The sequence below is a fragment of the Centropristis striata genome, chromosome 1, assembly GCF_030273125.1.
Source record: "Centropristis striata isolate RG_2023a ecotype Rhode Island chromosome 1, C.striata_1.0, whole genome shotgun sequence".
In the NCBI taxonomy this organism is placed as follows: domain Eukaryota; kingdom Metazoa; phylum Chordata; class Actinopteri; order Perciformes; family Serranidae; genus Centropristis; species Centropristis striata.
This window is the reverse complement of record NC_081517.1, coordinates 39920304-39939666: the sequence shown is the minus strand read 5'-3', so window position 1 is coordinate 39939666 and position 19363 is coordinate 39920304. Positions and strand designations below refer to the sequence as shown.

The 19363-nt window shown below is 37.7% G+C and overlaps 1 protein-coding gene across 1 annotated transcript; it reads right to left on the bottom strand.

Annotated features, from left to right (window-relative positions):
* Nucleotides 1–5283: 5283 nt before the first annotated feature.
* On the bottom strand, nucleotides 5284–18207 carry mmaa (metabolism of cobalamin associated A). The gene is made up of 7 exons (XM_059342177.1): nucleotides 18160–18207; nucleotides 16156–16588; nucleotides 14359–14481; nucleotides 13291–13461; nucleotides 12935–13020; nucleotides 10698–10847; nucleotides 5284–6301 (listed from the first exon to the last, which is right to left on the bottom strand). Exons 2-7 carry the CDS (start codon nucleotides 16586–16588, stop codon nucleotides 6008–6010), a joined length of 1257 nt encoding a protein of 418 aa, XP_059198160.1. The 5' UTR covers nucleotides 18160–18207; the 3' UTR covers nucleotides 5284–6007.
* Nucleotides 18208–19363: the final 1156 nt, after the last annotated feature.

The following is a 19363-nucleotide window of genomic DNA, read 5'->3' as shown; positions in this document are numbered from 1 at the left end:
AGTTTTAATTATAATTTGACATCATTGACAACGAGGGCAAGCCCTCAATGATTCTGTGAGATTTAAATGATGGTTGAATGAACAATGAAATTAGCAGTAAAGTTGTCTAGTCGTGTGTTTTCATGTTGCATATTAACTTTTGAAATTAAAATTAAGCCTCTTCTACATTAATTACCTGAAGCGCATATCCGTGAAACATTGTTTCAGCAAACTATTTGAAGATTAAATGACATTCCTTTGCCAATTAACAACATGTATTTAGGCAGTGGAGGAACAGATATGCATAATAATTATCTCTGCCAAGGAGGTGATGTTCGGTTTGTTTGTTTGTTTGTTTGTTTGTCAGCAGTATTATAGAAAAAAGTACTGGACCTCTTGTCATGAAACTTGGTGGGTGAAGCATGGGCCAAGGAAGAATCCGATACATTTTGGTAGGATCCAAATCATGGTGTATCAAATATTTTTTCCCTTTTCGTTAACTTTGTGAGACAGAACATTTGTGCTGCATTTATGTGGCATAGGAATAATCGGAAAAATGAGTTCCGATCATATTTTATGGCTCACTCAATATGTTTCCTTTGCATCTAGTTGTCATGCATTGTTTGAAAACTACAGTTATTAATAGTATTCTTTAAAAAAATATATATTTAAAGGTCGCAATACAATAGTGAAAATGTTCTGTCAGAAATCAAGTCCTGCATTTAAAATATTGCTCAAGCAAAAGTACATAGTATTAGGTAAAAAATAAACTTAAAGTACCAAAAGTAAAAGTACTAATTATAAAGAATGGCTTATGTCAGAATACTGTATTACATTACTGAATTATAATTATTGATACATTATGTGTACATAATGTGTACGTCACTTTAATGTTGCAGCTTGTGAATGTGAAGCTTATTTTGGTTGTAGTAGACACTGCTTAACATAGGTTATCATAATGTATTAGTTAGTTAGATTGTATATACATATATTTTTATTAATAATAAAAATCTACAAGATACCTAACTAAAGCTTCTCATGACTAAAGCTTTGATTGTTATAAATGTTATAAAAAGTTCAACATTTGCCTCCAAAATTAAGTTGAGCAGAAGTATAAAGTAGCATAAAATAGAAATACTAAATTTATGTACCTCGCAGTACTTTCAGAAATTGTTAAATTTCACCACTGGACTTGAGACAATTTGCAAAGCCAAACATAACAGCATTGCTGTGTGGCATGAAATAAGTAGAAAGGGACATTTAATTGAAATTAATTGTATGACAATAAATCGTCACCTAAAATTCACGAGAGCTCCAGTGAGGAGCAGAGCAAGAGGAGCAGAGCAAACAGTGCAGGGGCGGGGGGACGCTTGGTGGAGCAGCAGCCCATGACCGCTTGTCACACTGCACATGCAGCTCCCAAATCAGCTTGGTAGGAGGGCCAGGCTGACATTTCCCTCAGTGTCAGGCTTCCCTCACGCTCTGATCTGACCAGCAAACAACCAAACTATAACTCTGACACAGCCAACAAGAAGAAAAACACTCAGTAATGTCTCTCCGTGCTTCGATGTGCTTGCTTTTGTTTACAATTCTTGCAGCCCCATTGTTCATCGCTCATCCCAGACTTTGAGGTTTCGAAGGGGAAAAGCTGAGTTTTTGGACTGCAATTACAACAGTATGAGGGCACCGTTTTGTTTTGTCCTGAGCCAGGAAAGCATTCTGACTTCAGACTGCTGACACAAAGAAAGGCTGTCAATGTAACCCCTCCATTAAACATGAAAAAACCTCATCAAAGAGCCAGTCTCTGTCCTCTGCTTACATTCTAGAGATCCAGCAAAATGCTAAACACATGTGGATGGGTCCTGTGTTTAGGCTAAAATGGCCGAACACGATCCGGCAGCATTTGAGATAATCTTCCTTAGTGAAACCGCATGGTGTTGTTTACACTGGAGACAACTGTGTGTGTGTATATATATGCATGTGTGTGTGTGTGGAGTGCGTCCAGAGCTGCAGAACTCACTGTTCCCTTTTGCAAAGCCAGAGCAGTTACAGTGTGTATGTGTTTGTGTCAGCATGATGGAGGAGAAGGGTGTTACTCAGACCTAATGAATCCATCTGCATTCAAGGGGCATTCTTCCTCTGGTACGCAGGCGGGAGCAAACGAGCAGCGACCTGGGAGTGCGTCCAGCGGTCGGGGGGCTCGGGCTCAGTATTTCCAAAGCAGACCAGCAAGGACAAGCATGGATTAGTATTAAATTCACTTCATTTCTCCTCCTTTGTAATATAGGCTACCTTCAAAGAGAGGGTTGAGGTTGAAAGCCATACAGTCAGACAGTCAACCCTCCTGTTCTGTTCTGTTCTGTTCTGTACTGTTCTGTACTGTATGGAGCACGGCTCCTTTCTGCTTTTCAGCGAGGATTGAGAACAGCCGAGGAGGGTTTGGCACTGAGGGCGAGCTCTATAGTACAGCTTGTGCTCCAGGAGAGTGGCAGCTGCTGATGTCCTCACCTCTGAGTGACCTGGCACCCTAGGCAACCTCAATGAAGAATGGATGGAGGGCAGGAGGCGGGGGCATTATGAAGAGGAGGGTGGTTGGCACTCAGGGCCCAGTCATTAGGATAATGAATCCAGAGGTGAATGGAATTTGGGAGACCTCTAGTGGCTGAAGAAAGTAGAAACTCACACACACGGGGTGGAGTACAGTCTCATGAACACTATGCATACTGTATCATGTCAAATGATGATACCAACGTGATTTTATCACAAACTGGCTTACACACTTAAACACTTATAAATAATTCAAAAAAATAAAAATAGATACATTTGATTTCAACTGCTGGCTTTTTGTCTATTTATAGCATCAAAGTCCCTCAAGCAAGATGTTATGCATTTTCTGAGAAGGTAAAAAAAAAGGTTTTGAAGAAATTGCTTGGTTGTAAAAACGTAAAAAAAAAACAATGAAACCCCCCAGACTTGCCTAAAGATATAAGTTAGTGTGTTTTGTCATAGAACATTCAATCTGTTCCCCCTTTCTTTATCAGTGTGATTTTGTTTGTTGATAAAATGCTGAGCTTCCGCTGTGACTCTCGTGGCTAGAAAAAAAAAAAGAAGAAAAAAATAATAATAATTCAAATAAAGCAATGTAATGGAGAGAGTTGGAAGATGGTTTCAACTCCATACGCTCTCATTTTATATCAAAAAGTCAAATTTCCAATTTTATTCAGGAAGGAGCAGGGGGGAAGTTAGTGATTATGCTTGGGTGTCAATAGATGGAAAATAATTTCCAGCTGCCAACACTCCTTTTTTTAAGAATTGTAGTTGAACAAAAATTCATCAGCAAACTACAACATTTTATTAATTAAATATTATTCCATGATTATTATTGATGTTAGCTTACTTTCTTTATTTCCTTTTTGTTATTGTTTTTCTTCAGTTGTCCCTTGTATAGGCTTGTGGCTTCTTTGCTTTCTCCTGACACATTTGTTATTCTTTATTATCTGGATTTCTTTGCAAGCCTTAGGTGTGCAAATAAAATTTAATTAAAAGTCCAATCATTATGCTTCTTTATTAAGTCTTCATAATCTGCTTTTTTTTATAAGCACCAAATCATCTTTAGTCGGTTCCCAAAACAGCTGGTTGGCTTATAACTACAAAAAACAACAAATCAAACCATTTTTAATCATGCTTCCATTCACTTCCAGTCACTTTCAGAATAGAGTTTGACATTCTATTGATTAGCTCCAAGATATGTCTGCAGAATTGTATTGAAAGTTCATAAAGTTCAGAATGGAAACTTGATGCCGTCACTGATTTATATTGTGTCAACACACGAGAAATATCTCCTTCCTCAGACCTAAAATGTCAAATTTTCCAAGTGCTGAGCTCTTCAGCTGTTGGATGAAGAACGCCCTGACTGACGCACCAGGAAGTTCTGACATATTGAGCCCATATGTACAAAGGAGCACAATAAGACCAAAGGAAAAGCTCTACCCACCAATCTGCAACGACAAAGACCTGAACATCTTTTAAACTGCCTAAAAACTGACTTTAATTATATTTCCTGAATTATATTTTACTGAACTTGGATGTATTTTACCATTTGAAAAGGTTCAGCTGGTTTACTTTTTTTTTTACAAAAAAAAAAAAAAAAAAAAAATATATATATATATATATATATATATATATATATATATATATATATATATATATAATATTTATGTTTTGTATCATTAAAAGAATAAGATTTTTGGTTACTTGCCTGTTGTGGTAAAAAGAAAAAAATATATATATACATTTATAATTTATGTTTTGTATCATTAAAAGAATAATATTTTTGGTTACTTGCCTGTTGTGGTAAAAACAAAGAAAAAAAAAGAATTCTGAGGTGTATTTATAACATTATTCTGGCATTTTCTTCTGACCAAATGATTAATAGATTGATTTAAAAATAATTGAAATATTTGGTTTCAGCCCTGCTTTGCGCTGATAATATAAGCAGGATAGTATTAAAATGACTGTCTGACGAGAAAATAACCTTTATATAGAATCTACAAGCATATGTCACTGACACTGGAGTCGACTGCTTTACTGTGAATAAAGCACCATGTCTGTTTAAATTAATAAAGTAGCTGCACCAGAGTTATGAGTGTATGACTTCTCTTTGTCTTTAATTCTCTGGTGGCGTCCAGGAGTGCAGTGCATTATGAAAGTAATTCTGAAAATATTAAAGTGTGTTTTGCTTGAATTAGAAGCAGCTGACTCATTCAGGCGATACCTAGCACTGACATTTCTGGCTCCAGAGTACAGAAAAAAATTTCATTACGTCTTTGACAAATCTCAGGGCTAATATTCGTAGAGGTAACATTAATCACTTGCCCTTTTTTCATATCATGAGCAAACAGAGAGAGAGAGAAAAGCTTGGCCACCTGTACTGACAGATTTACTTTTATTCACTTATCCATTTAAGATTCAGAAACTCTTTTTAATATAATATTCAAGTCAGAAACACACAAATGGTCCCGAAAAACATTTTGTAATCCAGTTGATTTTCAAAGGGAAATTTGTGTTTGTTAATAGAGCAACAACCACAGCAGCTCGACAAGAGAAACACCTCACCATAACAAAGCCCACTTCTCTCAGCGTGAGCTTTTCATTATCACTTTGCTTTTTGGGTTATAAATAGTACGTATTATTGATCACAGCATGAGGAGGGTGGGCAGGAGCATCAATAAAATAGCTTATCACAGATCATGCTACAGTACTTGTCATGTCAATATTTATGGAATGAAAAAAAGTCACAGCCTGTTTGTAAAAGTGATGTGTATTGTGCAAACTCCAAATGTACCATTGACTTTACAGTCCTCTCTATGTTTCACAATAATCTCATTAACCCATTGAGGCCTGAAACGCCTGTAAAACCTCTGGGCGATTTTAAAATAACCCCCTAAAACCTGAAGTTTTTCTGGAAATTCAACAGAAGTGTCAACTCTTCTACTAAATAATAGATTTTTCAGCCTCTGTAGCAGATAGAAATGAAATTCAAAAAGTATTTGAGAGCTTATACAAATACTACAAAACAACATATCCGCTTTCCAGGCTTCAATGGGTTAAGAGTGACCGTGAGGGTCTGTAGTGTCTTTATCCAAGAAGACAATCCCAGTATCTGCTTTAGAAAACCATTCCATTGGCAGTGCAACATTTCATATCTCACTACAATTCAAATATTTCATTTTTATCATCCATTGTCCAAATATGGATGTGTCTTGAAGCTGTAGGTGAGAGGGGGCGGCCTCTCTTCCCTCTCCTGATTTGAATGAAAGCATGCAGAAACTGAAGTTTCTGTGGAGGGGTGACTTCTATCTTAGGTGTTTTGAATTTCAAATCAAGTGCAAAAAGAGCAAGACTGCTTCTTTTTGTGCAAACCCCAGAGTCACATGTTCTCACTCTGTCCTGGCTTTCCTTGGCACCGAGTGGCCCTGATCAGCCGTGAAGCATCCATTCTGCCCCAGAATTGCAGTCCCACTGATTACTATGATGATGATGATGACGAGAAGGCTTTGAGGAGCAGGTCAGCAGCGAGGCCTGGGGAGATGGCTCCTTTGGTGACCCTCTCCTCGAGGTGGGGCAGAGCGTCTCTGACACTGGGGTGATTCTGGAAATGGCAGAGGACGTTCTCCTGGATCAAACTCCACATCCAAACCTTCTGCTGGGCCCTCCGCCGGCCCTGCAGTTCACCGCTGGCTGTCATGGCATCCCGGTACGACTCCATCTTGGCCCAGACCTCTGGAATGCCCTCACTGGTGTGTGAGGAGGCACGCACCACCTAGGGAAGGAGTTAGAGGGGAGGGGTGCGGGATGCAGGTTTGAATTAAAGGGTCTCTTTTTCCAATAGCTAGGTGGTAGTTTGGACCATTTCTGAGGATGACAGAAAGGGCACGACTGTGTCTCATATTTAACTTTCTGTAGGGGATAGCACATACTCCTTTGAGCCACTTTGTCAAACTCATGGACATTAACTGCAGGAAAACAAAGGCAGTTGCCAGAGGCGACTGTCTTGTCACACTCAAATGCTGCAAAATTGTACAATCAGCCTTTTCTGCCTTTTTATGGCCTTCTGCAAATACCTGAAATCCACTGTATACAGTGGTTGAAATGTTCCTAGTAGCTGGAGTTGAGACACAATATATAATAACTGCAACGTCCCCAGTTTGATTATAGTTGAGGACAGTCGAGTTGCATGTCATTCCCTACTCTTTGTCCCCCTTGTTTCCAATCTGTCTCTATACCAGGGGTGTCAAACTCAAATACACAATGGGCCAAAATTTAAAACTTGAATAAAATCGCGGGCCAACATTGAACAAATAAACCTTTTAATATATATCAAACATGTTTTGCTTTAACATTAAATATGGAACCAGCAACGCTTATAAACATACAATATATAACTAAATAGTGCAGACATGCAAAATCAAATTTCAAATAAAAAACACATCAATGTCATTCATTTACAATAATAATATAATAATTTGGTTTTGCCTCGCGGGCCAATAAAATTACACTGCGGGCCAAATTTGGCCAGCGGGCCAGAGTTTGACACCCCTGCTCTATACTATAAACTGTGCAGTGAAGACAAAAATGGCAACAAGAAAAAAAACAACAACTTGGGATGCATGATATATATCAAGTAGATAAATGATCAGTAAGGCAAAGTTTACAGTCTGATAATGAAAACATAGCCGATAAAAAGGGCAGATAATATGAAGCCAAATTGCTTTAACTTGCTTTATGAGCACAGTATCTACATATTACTAAATAGTAGATGGCAGTAGATCTACTATACTATACTATGTATGCATGCTAAAGTTGATTTGCAATCCGCTAATAAACAGAAAAAAAGAACAAGCATAACAAGCTGACTAGATAGCCACACGTTTTGTTGCAGGTGAGAATTTTTTCACAGTTTGCGAGGAAAAAAACATGATTGCAAAGGGTTTATGTTTTATTTAATACACGGACATGTCTGATTTGGCAGATTAAGTCATAGCATTTTATTTGAATTTTTCAAGCAAAATGCTCTTAAAAAGCCAAGCCAAAGGTTTGTAAAGTTTTCAATGTAATTCCCTCTAACTTACAACTCTAAATTGACTGCAAGCTTGATAGCATAGTTTGCTTAAGACTGGGAAGACAACATGTTGTGATTAATTTCCTCTTTATCCTTTTGCAACTTCACTTTGTATTGTCAGTTTTTATTTATGTTGGGCCTGCAAGTGCCAGCCCACCATCTTTACACTTATTTTAAAATGTCAGTGTTGATTTATGTGCATTGAGTATAAACAAGTAAACAATAAAATCAGTCCTGGATTTATCTTAGATTCAGCAATATGCAATATGCAAAACAGAAATGCCAAAAAACAACTTTTGAATTACATCGTAAACAAAAAAATGAGTGGGTGACTTTTGATTACAAGATCATTTAAAAGGTGTATAAAGCTTGATTATTTCTGCACTTGCTGCTGCAGATGTTTTTTTCTATGTTTCAGATTGTTTTTTTGCGATGCGCCTCCAACCTGTAAGATGCTGTCATGTTGCTTTACAAACATTGCGAGTACTTTTCTGCCCATACCACCTTGTTCACACAAGGAATCTGGGGATAAATGTCACTTATGTGTGTAGTTAAAGTGACTGCATGTCTCTTTTGAGAGCTTGCTGCAGATTCAAAAGCATATGATGAAATTCAGGGTAACGTTTAAATTTAACGCAGACACAGAAGTGAAAGAGTCTCAAATTCAGGAATGCAAAAAAACTGCCAGGGCATTCATTCAGATGTGCATTCAGGACCCATGAAACTGTTTATATAAAAGTTAACCTTCTGTTTTTTATCACTTCATTACACACTTGTGAATACAAATGAGAAAAGGGAGTTAGGAGGTGGAGAGACAGGAGTAAACCTCAGCGTTGATGTCAAATAAAACCACAGATACTCAACAATCTCCAGGCTGCTAAAGTGTAATTAAATTATATGTATCATTTGGAGATAATTTGACATCAACTGGTAATCGACAAAGTTGAATGTGACAGCTGAAAAATACTGCCGGCTTGTGATCAGCAGCCAATTAAGAATCCTCTAATGACATCATTAAGTTAATAATTTTACAAGGACTTGATTTGAGTCTGATGCAAAAACAGGAAATCAAACTCTGTGAGACTAAAGGTACTGCATGTTGACTAATTATCCTCTTTAAAGGGCTAGTTCAAAAGTAGAAATTAAAACACTATAACCTTACCTAACCCTACTGGTGTCTAACCATGTAGATAGGGTCGATTATAAACTGTCCCACTTTCTCTGATATTCCTCCCTCCGCTGCAGTGCAATATAGGAGTTGGGTTTGTTGTGTTCACAGCAATGAAATTCTTGATTTAAAAAATATTTTTCTTTCATTTCCAGTTTCTCTAACCAAAAAGTTAACATTTTTCAGTGCAACTTTCTCCTGATAAATTTGCCTCTAATGAAAACTGTTAGAATGGTAAGAGAAAAAATAGGTTGGCGACCTGACCCTATAAAGGGCTTCTCCACCAATTTGGTATTGCACTTTTAATATTAAAAAAGGACTGACAGGAGACAAATCAAGCCCCAAAAAAACAAAAAACAAACAAATAAAAACAGACACACACAAAAAAGTTGGGACGCTGTGGAAAAAAAAAAGTGTATCAGACTGAACATTAAATATATTGTCTTTGTACAGTTTTCAATTCAATATATGTCAAAAAGGTTTAGCAAATAATCACATACTGTTTTATTTATGTTTTAGAAAACGTCCCAGCATTTTTGGAATCAGGGTTACAAGTAAAAGTTTATTTATTCCGCACGGTTCAAAAAAGGGTTAGAAACTGCTTCAAAGTTAGAAAGAAGACATGGTAAAGGCAGACACAGTATTCAACTGTATTCACAGGCTAAGCTGTGTTTCCTGTGCGGGCGGGTCAACTAACACTCGTACAATTATGCCATTCAGCATTAAAAAAGCAATAATAGAAAACTCAAAGAATTCACTAAAAGAAATCTTAGTCGACTAATCAGATAAGTCAGGGGGACTGATACAATAGAGTTCAACATGTGATATTGTTGGAGTGACCCTTTAAGAAATTAGCAGAAAATATTACTCACACTTGAGCTTAAATTATTGATGGATAATTAGCGACTGATAATTTCAGCTTGTTGAGAATTCACATTATAAAGCTGACTGGACTTTTTTGATAAACAACTCATCTTTTAAGTCCAAAACTCCAGATGTTCTGCTTTTCAAGCTTCTTTTACATGACGATTTTCTGCTTTTCTGTTTGAAAATGTGACTGTAGGTCAGAGGCAACAAGGCATTTCTTGCTTTCTTTCTTTTTTCTGACATCTTATGGAACAAATAATTAATCGATTGAGTCGCAGCCCAAATTGTTGGTAAAAGTAATTTATCATTAAGCCTTGAGATTTTTCACATATTACCAAGAACCTTGGAAGCAGGTAGCGTTTACCATTCGTGTGTTACATTTTCATGCTGAGCGAGTTAGACAATAGAGGGCAGACTGATGAAGAAGAGAGACAGCGAGAAACTAAATCATAGACAATGCTACTGCAGGCCGAACGGACGGGCACAAAAGAGGGCAAGACAGCAAAAGTAAGGATAAATACAGAGACGAGACGTTGAATAGCAGCCTATCAGCTTTTATGTTGAGTGCGCAGGCTTCTAATCAGCGAAATGCATGACACAGCAGCCGAGTATTCAGAGCAGCAGGAGTCGGGATGGGTGGGGGTGGGGAGAGGGGTGGGAGGTGGGGGTGTTTCCTGGCAGCTTGCCCAGTGGGCAGATGCTGCATTGGGCTGGGAAAACAAAGGGACAAGGCCAGGCAGGCAGGCGGGTGAGCTGGGACATGTGGGGAGGGGTGAGACACTGCAGTACTGAAACCATGATGCCATGACATCATCACCACCGCCATCATCATCATCATCATCATCATGAACCTCCTCCCGCCCCTCCTGGGTCAGCTGACCTCTCAGTGGGACGGCTTGTCAGGTCCACAGTGCAGTTATACGCGTGCTGCAGCTGCCCAGTAGGTCAATTGTTGAGCACTTGTCAATTATCCTTTTCATTTTTTTAATCATTCTGTTGTTGGCTCCCTCGCTCACTACACTGCCTACACACAGCCATTCCCTTACACATATACACACACACCTTAGGGTTCCAGGACTTGGACTGTCTCCTGAGCAGCTTGAGTGCGCTGGTGTATTCAGTCTGCATCCTCCTGGCTGGCACCACCAGGTCTCCATCCGACTTGGTCACAACCACCAAGTCGGCCCTCTCGATGATGCCCCTCTTGATGCCCTGGACAGAGATTTTTAGCGTTAAACAAGGGGGGTGTGTGGGGTCATTAACTTCTCAAAACACTGTAAATAAATCTGATGTCTAGACACCTAATCTGCTGAGGGATCTGTGTACAGAGTGATGGATGGATGGAGCTGTGGTTGGCTGCCAGTTTACTTATTTATTATTCTGATATTGTTGCTGATATTACTCACACTTGAGCTCAAATTATTGATGGGTAATTAGCGACTTATAATTTCAGTTTGTTGAGAATTCATATTATAAAGCTGACTGGACTTTTTTGATAAACAACTCATCTTTTAAGTCCAAAACTCCAGATGTGAAAATTTGACTGTAGGTCAGAGGCAACAAGGCATTTCTTGCTTTCTTTCTTTTTTCTGACATCTTATGGAACAAATAATTAACAAAAACACTGTAAATAAATCTGATGTCTAGACACCTAATCTGCTGAGGGATCTGTGTACAGAGTGATGGATGGATGGAGCTGTGGTTGGCTGCCAGTTTACTTATTTATTATTCTGATATTGTTGCTTACTATCCTTAGCTTCTGACTGCTCCAATACAACGAAAAGCAGTTGAGCTTATTTTTAACAGTTACTCTGAAAAGTGCCTTTCACCTGTTGACCTGTAGTTCCAATTCAGGTCTTTGTATACAGCGGATTCAAGGCTGTAGTAGACATAAAGAATGATTGCAGCTGTCAATGACTATGTACACAAAATATTCTCGTTTCTGCTAAAAAAAAAAAGGCAATATTCATATGAAACTCTTTAATGAATATTCCATTAATATTTTGGTTTACATGCAGCCATGCATACCGAGTAAAATGGCTTTCATTTCTTCAACCTTCTTGAAAAGGTTAATGTTGCAATATTTGTGCTTATTTAAACCCTGGCGATATCCACGTCTTTCATAATGTTTAAAAGCAGCTGTGCTTCTCCTTCCTTCTAGAAGTGTTGCCTTTTATTTTCTACCCCGGCCTTGTGAACTGTTGGTTAGTTGGTTTGTGTACAATAAGCAGAGCAACACACAGAGATGACTGTGAACGGTTAAGAGGCTGTACGTCAATAAAAAATCCAGGAAAAAACAACAACAATTTAGGCACATATTCCAAATGCACTGTATAAATGTCCAAAGAATGCTCCTCACAGCCAAATTATATCAGCATATTGAATATTTCTTAATGAAGAAATACTACATTTGGAATAAAGCCTAATTTCCAATAAGCACACAGGAATACTGTTTGCATGACCAGTATTAAATTTCAACCTTTGTCAGATTTGAAATAATAATGCATTATAATTGTGCATGTATACACAGTCAATGTAGTCAAAGCTTTATCCAATTAAAAATATTACAATTAAGCCGTTTTGCTCTAATTGTCTCATTTTATGTGTTATATAATAATGTAATTGAATGTCTTTGTCACATAGTGTTGTTGCACTTCTGCTATTCATAGTTTAAACAAGTCAAACTCTCTATGCTGGTGGGAATATGTCCCTGCAATCTGAATAACATACATTCACTGTTTATGTTAGTTTCATGAATTTTTAATGCACTGTTTCATTTAAGTTATAATTACAATAATCAAAACAAATGCCACTTGAGCTGCTTAATGTCCCGCAATAATCTCCATAATATTAATCCTAATGAGTTGGGCTAATTATGCCATTAATCTAGCTAATTAATAAATTGATTATAGCTTTTGTCATCATACTCATCTTTACATAAAAATGAGGATGCAAAAGTCAGTTTCTGTTGAAAAAAATGTAAATTTATAAATGTATTTATGCAGGAAGGTAATACAAAATGTAGATTAGATCATCTTTTCCCTCATCAGGGAATCTGCAGTGTTTGTATAATGAGGCTGAAATGTGTTTTTACTCCACAAAAACCTTTTCTAAAATGTGTAACTCTAAAGTTGAGTCATGAAAAGTTAACAAACTTATTGTGAAGTTTATATAATAACAACAGCAGCAAATAATAATATTCAGGAAACCTTTTAAATGGCACCGTCAGAACCAATTTTATAACCTGCCAGATTTATCTTGAGTATTATTTTTTTTCCATCTGACAGTTTGTCACTGACCTGGAGTTCATCGCCCCCTGCTGGTGGAATCAGCAGCACAAACATGTCAACCATGTCAGCCACTGCAAACTCTGATTGGCCCACACCTGAAAACAAATGACAGATTTCGGGACCAAATGATGTTGTTGACTCTTTCAGCAAATTAATAACTAACTGATTTCTAATTCCTTAATCATAAAACTAAATCGACTCATGACGAGCCATGAATTTGAATGTTGTATCCTACAGTTGCATTGTCTTTCTTTTTTTTTTTTAAAAGGCCTTGTCAAGAGGTTCAAAATGCTTTTGAATAATCATCAACTTTAACAAAATTCAGATTAATTACACTGAATAATTTCAACATCACAGTGTCTTACCTACGGTCTCTACAAGGACAATGTCATATCCTGCTCCCTCACAGAGAACAATGGCCTCATTAGTCGTTCTGGTGACTCCACCAAGTGTTCCTGAGGCCGGAGATGGCCTGATAAAAGCGCTCATGTCCCTGGAGAGTTCAGTCATACGAGTCTTATCACCCATCAGAGACCCTGAGACAAGACAGAGGAGTCAGCTTGTAGCATGGTTTTAAGATTTATTAGTGTAACAGTGCTGCTCTTAATTCTACAGATATTTTAGCTGTAGCCTGATTAATACATCTAAACATGCACAAACATAGTCATCACTAAGGCTACGTTTACACGAGGACGGTCTGAACAGAAGACGCAAAAGTGGTGTCGCGTCTTCACTTTTTATTCCTCGTTTAGATGAGCATTTTCGGGAGGAAATCTGCGTGCATACGGTGACGCAAAAGTGTGTGAAATTCGATTGTATGCATGCCAGGCGGCATCACTTAAAGCCATAAGAGCATCTTTGGGCATGCAGAAGTTTTAACGCCACACATTTTCATCAGCTACTCCTTCCACAAAGTTCTCCACCATCACTAGATCTCCCAGGTCTCGTTCACAGCCGTCTGGCTCGCCTCCGACGAATTGCTGCATCCAAAATGTGATCGAGGTAATTACAGATCCTTCTCTGTTCACTAATACTATCTGTACAGATCCTGTACATTTGGTGGAAAGACTCCTGTAAGTTTACTAGAGCTGCCAGAGCAGCTTGAAGGTCCGACGCATGGAAATAATCCCACGTTTGTTTATTTTCCTGTACTGGAGCATGTATGTGACGTAAACACGTACGTGATGTGAGCAGATGTGAGCAGAGTTTTGTGTCTTGTCAGTGTAGATGGACACGCTACGGCGGAGCGTATTTAACTTTTCCACTTTGGAAGGTGGTTTCAGATTTTTGCGTTTTTAAGCCCCCAAAACGCCATCACCGTCTAAACGAAAGGCACTTCCGATAAAATATTTTGTCGTTTTTACCTGCAAGCGTACTCGTGTAAACTGGGCCTTAATCAGAAAAAAAATCAGATGAGGATGGTGAGTGGTTACCTCCTGTAGTGCAGGAGGACGGGTCAACAGCGAGCACTGAAACCTTATGTCCACGTCCTGTTAACATCTTCCCCACCACCTCTATAAAGGATGACTTCCCTGCTCCTGGAGGACCGGACAGACCTGAGAAACCAACAAAGGGATCAAATCAGCAACTGTGAACTGATTTCCCTGACTTCATATAACTTTAAAACAAACCTAAATACAAGATAAGCTGTTTAGATTTCTCCCCTACAGGTTTGGAACTAACACTGGTGTCCAATGTAGCAGCTCTCTAAAAAATTAAACAAAATCACTGTTACCCATCATAGCCATGACAAGATGGAGAGAGCATCTGGCTGTAAAATTCATGTGTGGTGCACTGCTCTCACTGACTGATTGCATGTCATGTTTTGAAGCGTCAAAAGAAAAAATGCAGTAAAAAAAAAAAAAAAAGGTACAAGCCTGTGTACATAAAAAATTAAAGGAAGTTGTCAGATATGACGACCACAGTGCATTTCAGCATTGAACATTGAATCATCACGTTTTAAATTCTGTTGCCTATACACACTTTGTAGAAACCTCACATTCAGTACTCACTTTTTGGTCTTAATTGAATTAATTCAGAAAATATAGCACAATGTTTTGTCCAAAACTGCAATGACAAGCATTTTTGAATTTGCTTCAGAAGTTAAAATAATTTAACTTATGGCATTGTTAAACCAATCATATAGTTAAAAGGGGAAAGTTTGCTATTTTTCCAACCTGGACCCTATTTTCCCAAGTTTTTGTGTCTAAGTGACTAATTTCTCCTCACTGTAAATTCCTATTTCTAAGTTTTCTTCACATTAGTGTTCCTTGTGTTCCTCATTACAGAAACACAAGAATCTCCTGGATAATTTCAAGGGAAACTTTTGGACCCCATTTCCTTATCTTTTAGTAACCAAGAGACTGATGTGGACAAGTAGGCAATGTTTCAATACTCTAGGATCTTCTTCAGGATCAAAACATTGCCTACTCCTTGATAATAAACTATCCAGAGCCTATTCCAGTTTGCAGACTCAGTTATGTTTTTGCATTGATGGGATTTTTTTGTCATGCATCTGAAGAACTTTTTTTCGGAGGGTGGTTGTGTGTACACTGGTCACTCAAATTACCACAAATAAATATCCTGTACAACAGTTCAGCCATAAACTCTACATTTACAGAGACTGCCAGAGAGGTATCAAGTTAGCTATATTTTGTTGTACTGTGCAGTTCGGCTGAACTAGATTGCATACATATACTGAAAGATATTCCTCATGTTTTGCCAATGCCATTTACAAACACATTTCAATACAGTGCAGCCCTCACCTCAATAATAAACATATCCAGGTGCATCTCAAAATATTAGAATATCAAGGAAAAGTCCATTTCCAGGAGTTCAAGTCAAACAGCACCAAACAAGTATTGAGTGCATAAAGATGGACATACTTTTCAGAGGCCAAAATATCCATATCAAACATACTTTTTTAAATTGGTCTTTTTCAGACACTGAATTTTAGGTCTTCATTAAATGTAAGCCATAATCATTAAAATTAGAAGAAATGAAATCAATTAAGACATGAAATGTTTCATTCTGTGTGTAATGGATCTATATAATGTATTATTTCCACTTTTTTAATTGAATTACTGACATAAATAAACATTTCTATGATATTCTAATTTATTCAGATGCACCTGCAGTTGAAATAACACCTCTCTGACAGTGTCAACAAAAAACAAACATAACATAACATAACATAACAACCATTAGCCACTTAAACTCAGACCACACACCTACTCTGAAGGCCACCGGCTTGCCTCCATTACGACTCTCCTGCTCCCTCCTGTAGGCCAGCACCCTCTGCAGCAGCACCTGGGCCAGCTCTTTCTTCCTGGGATGCTGCGTCTCCACCAGAGTGATTGACTCAGCCAGAGACGCACGCTGTCCTCCTACCAGCCCCTCGTACAGTTTATCCAGCAGTCTCTCCTCAGGCCCACTCAGCTCCTGTATGTGCTGGCTGAGGGCTGTGCTCACACCCCTCCTGTGCTGCTGGCAGCCGTGACCCAGTAAAGTGCTAAGATAACAGGTGTGGGAGCCAGTGAAGACCCTCTGGTGGAGACAGCTCGTCCTGCTGACTGAGGGGACAGTGAGTGAGGAGGGGAGGGAAGAGATGTGGCGGTGGAGGGAGAAACCAAATCTTCGCATTTTACAGTAAATGTGAGGCATCTAGGAGAAAGAAGATTAAAAACAATGAGTCAGTAATACACACCTCCTCTATGTATCTAAGACATGGACTGATACAATTTAGTTTAGTTTAGTTTAGTTTAGTTTATTATAAAGATATGCAGCAAAGCCACAGCTATTCTTCCTGGGGTCCAACAGTATCAAATATACAGTTAAAAACACAAAACATAATAAAAATAAAAAATAAAACAAAACAAAAATTATTCACATATTAATCCATATTACACACATTTCTACATATATGTATACATCATTACAAAATCTACTAACACATAATACATATGTTGTATATACACCTTCGTTCTACAGCATATACATTATAATAACACATATCATATCTCCATAGAAATATACTACATACATATAAATATACCATGTTTTCTTATTTTGATAAATACTGTTTTATTAATATTTTGAATTGCTTTATGTTAGTGGTGAGTTTGATATTTTAGGCACTGAATTCCATTCTTTCATACCTCTATACAGAAATGTGCGCTTGATGGCGTTAGATCTCAATTCAAGGTATTCCACAGAGTACATTACTCAAATGACAGGTTACCAAAAATGTATCCATCTGTTCTCCCTATCTGTCCCAGATGTGGAAACTCTGTGTAATTGGGTCACATGTTCTGGTCATGTCCCTCCCTAGCTGATCTCTGGTCCTCCATATTTGACTGCCTTTCAGCTTTATGCAACACATCCCTCAAACCCAATCCACTCACTGCTATATTTGGAGTCACACCCTTGGAAATGCATACCACAAGTACATAAAAGAGAGCAGTAGCATTCTGTAGTCTCATAGCACGTAGGGTAATCTTAATGAATTGAAAATCTAATAAAAGCCCACCCTTCAGGAGATGGATGCAGGAGGTGCTATCTTTACTTCAGCTAGAAAAGATCAGACATACACTGAAAGGTTCCTGTGACACATTCAATAGAGTGTGGACTCCCTTCAGTGAATATGTGAAGAAGTTGAGTCTTCAACAGATCATGTTATCGAAGCACTCTTTCTCTAGTCAACTGTCTGACTAGCCCATTGATATACCTCTGCAGAACTGGATCTTGTGTTGTTGTTTTTTTTACTCTTGGTCCCATGGAAGGGTATATGGGGAGGGAGAAAGGGAGGGTATTAACATGGGAATATATTTTGAGCTTGTATGTTTGTATATGTATGTATGTATGCTCATTTCTGTAGAACTAAAAATGCCTAAAATAAAGTTATTAAAAAAAAAACGAGTCAGTGGTGATATTTAACAAATTAACTATAGCTACAATGTTTCATAGACGACCAAGAAACGTAAAACTATTCTACCCATTTGAGCCAATTTATCTCATGCTGAAACATTTAAGCTGTCGTTAGCTGTGACATAGTAACCGTTAATTAACTTCCAGTCGGTCTGTTTCAACGGTTAGCTTCCACTCTACGTGAGGCTAACATTATGTAAACAAGACCTTTGTTCGTCCTCTAAGTGTAAATGCGGCTGTCACAAATAAAGCCAATAATCACTTTACACAAATTGTCCCTAAAGTTTGAAATAACAATTCACGCTGACCTCGTCCCAGCTGGAGGTGTTACGGCGTAACAGGTTGTGTGAACGGTTGTTTCATTCATCTTCTTCCCGTTTCCGGTGATGTAGGGTTCCGCCCCCGACAAACGGTTCCGTTGATTCATTTATACAATAAATATATTAATATTTAAACTCTAAAAAGGTGTATTTAAAACGGTCTTTGTAAAAATAAAAAAAAGCAAAAAAAACAACATACAGTTAACCTTTTGAGTTGTATATGAAACATAACAACAAAAAAATGAATGATGCGGTAGGTATTTTTAGTCAGCAGGTGGTAGCAGAGATTCATTTTTATATCCCATCTGCCTTCTGCATGAACTTCTCCCTAAAAATCATCAGACTTCACAGCAGTATGTTGTGACTCCCATATTGTTAGTTGTAGATTGTTTCACAGCCAATACAGTCTTTATTTATAACTACCCTCCTCTTTTTGTAAAGGGAAAGAGTATTTTAGATAATTTCTCTTGACAGTAACTATAATAATCATGAATCAACAGGTCTCTTGGCTTATCATTTGTCAAATTGTTGTGGATTTAATGTTTTTATTCGACATCTAATTCTGTTTCAATGTGATTAATTAAAAAAAAATATGATTATGTTGTGGTCTTAATGTGCATATCTTATTGTTTTTACTGTGAACCTTGTTGCGTCTGGAGCACCGGACCAAACAGATTTCCACGTGTTGATTTAAATTTTAATCCTTGATGAGAAATAGGGCTATACACGTTGCAATTGTCTTTCCCTTTGAATTCCTTACCACAAACACCTGTTTATTGTCATTATATCATATGTAAAAAAAATAATTAAATCATTAAATTCGAAAAAATTAAAAAGGACTGACTGGGGCTACTCCAAACGATTTGGTTATTAAAGGAATACGACTGTGTTGAGCTCTTTGACCTATTAAATACATATCAAACAAATAAATAGGTGGCAGATGTCTATAAAATCAATGGGAAATCAAGAAAATACAACAGGAATGACAGAAAATGCTAATCTTTAAACTTTCTATTTGGGCTATACTTTAGAAGAAATGTGTGTAATTTGTAATTCATTTACATACTGCATTTGGGGTTTTGAGGCACCTGGCACCACAGGGCAGTCACCCACAATTTCCTGTGACACTATTGAACTTTTGAGCTACATACAGATTCAATGTAATTCACCAAAACCTGTTAATTCTCATAGT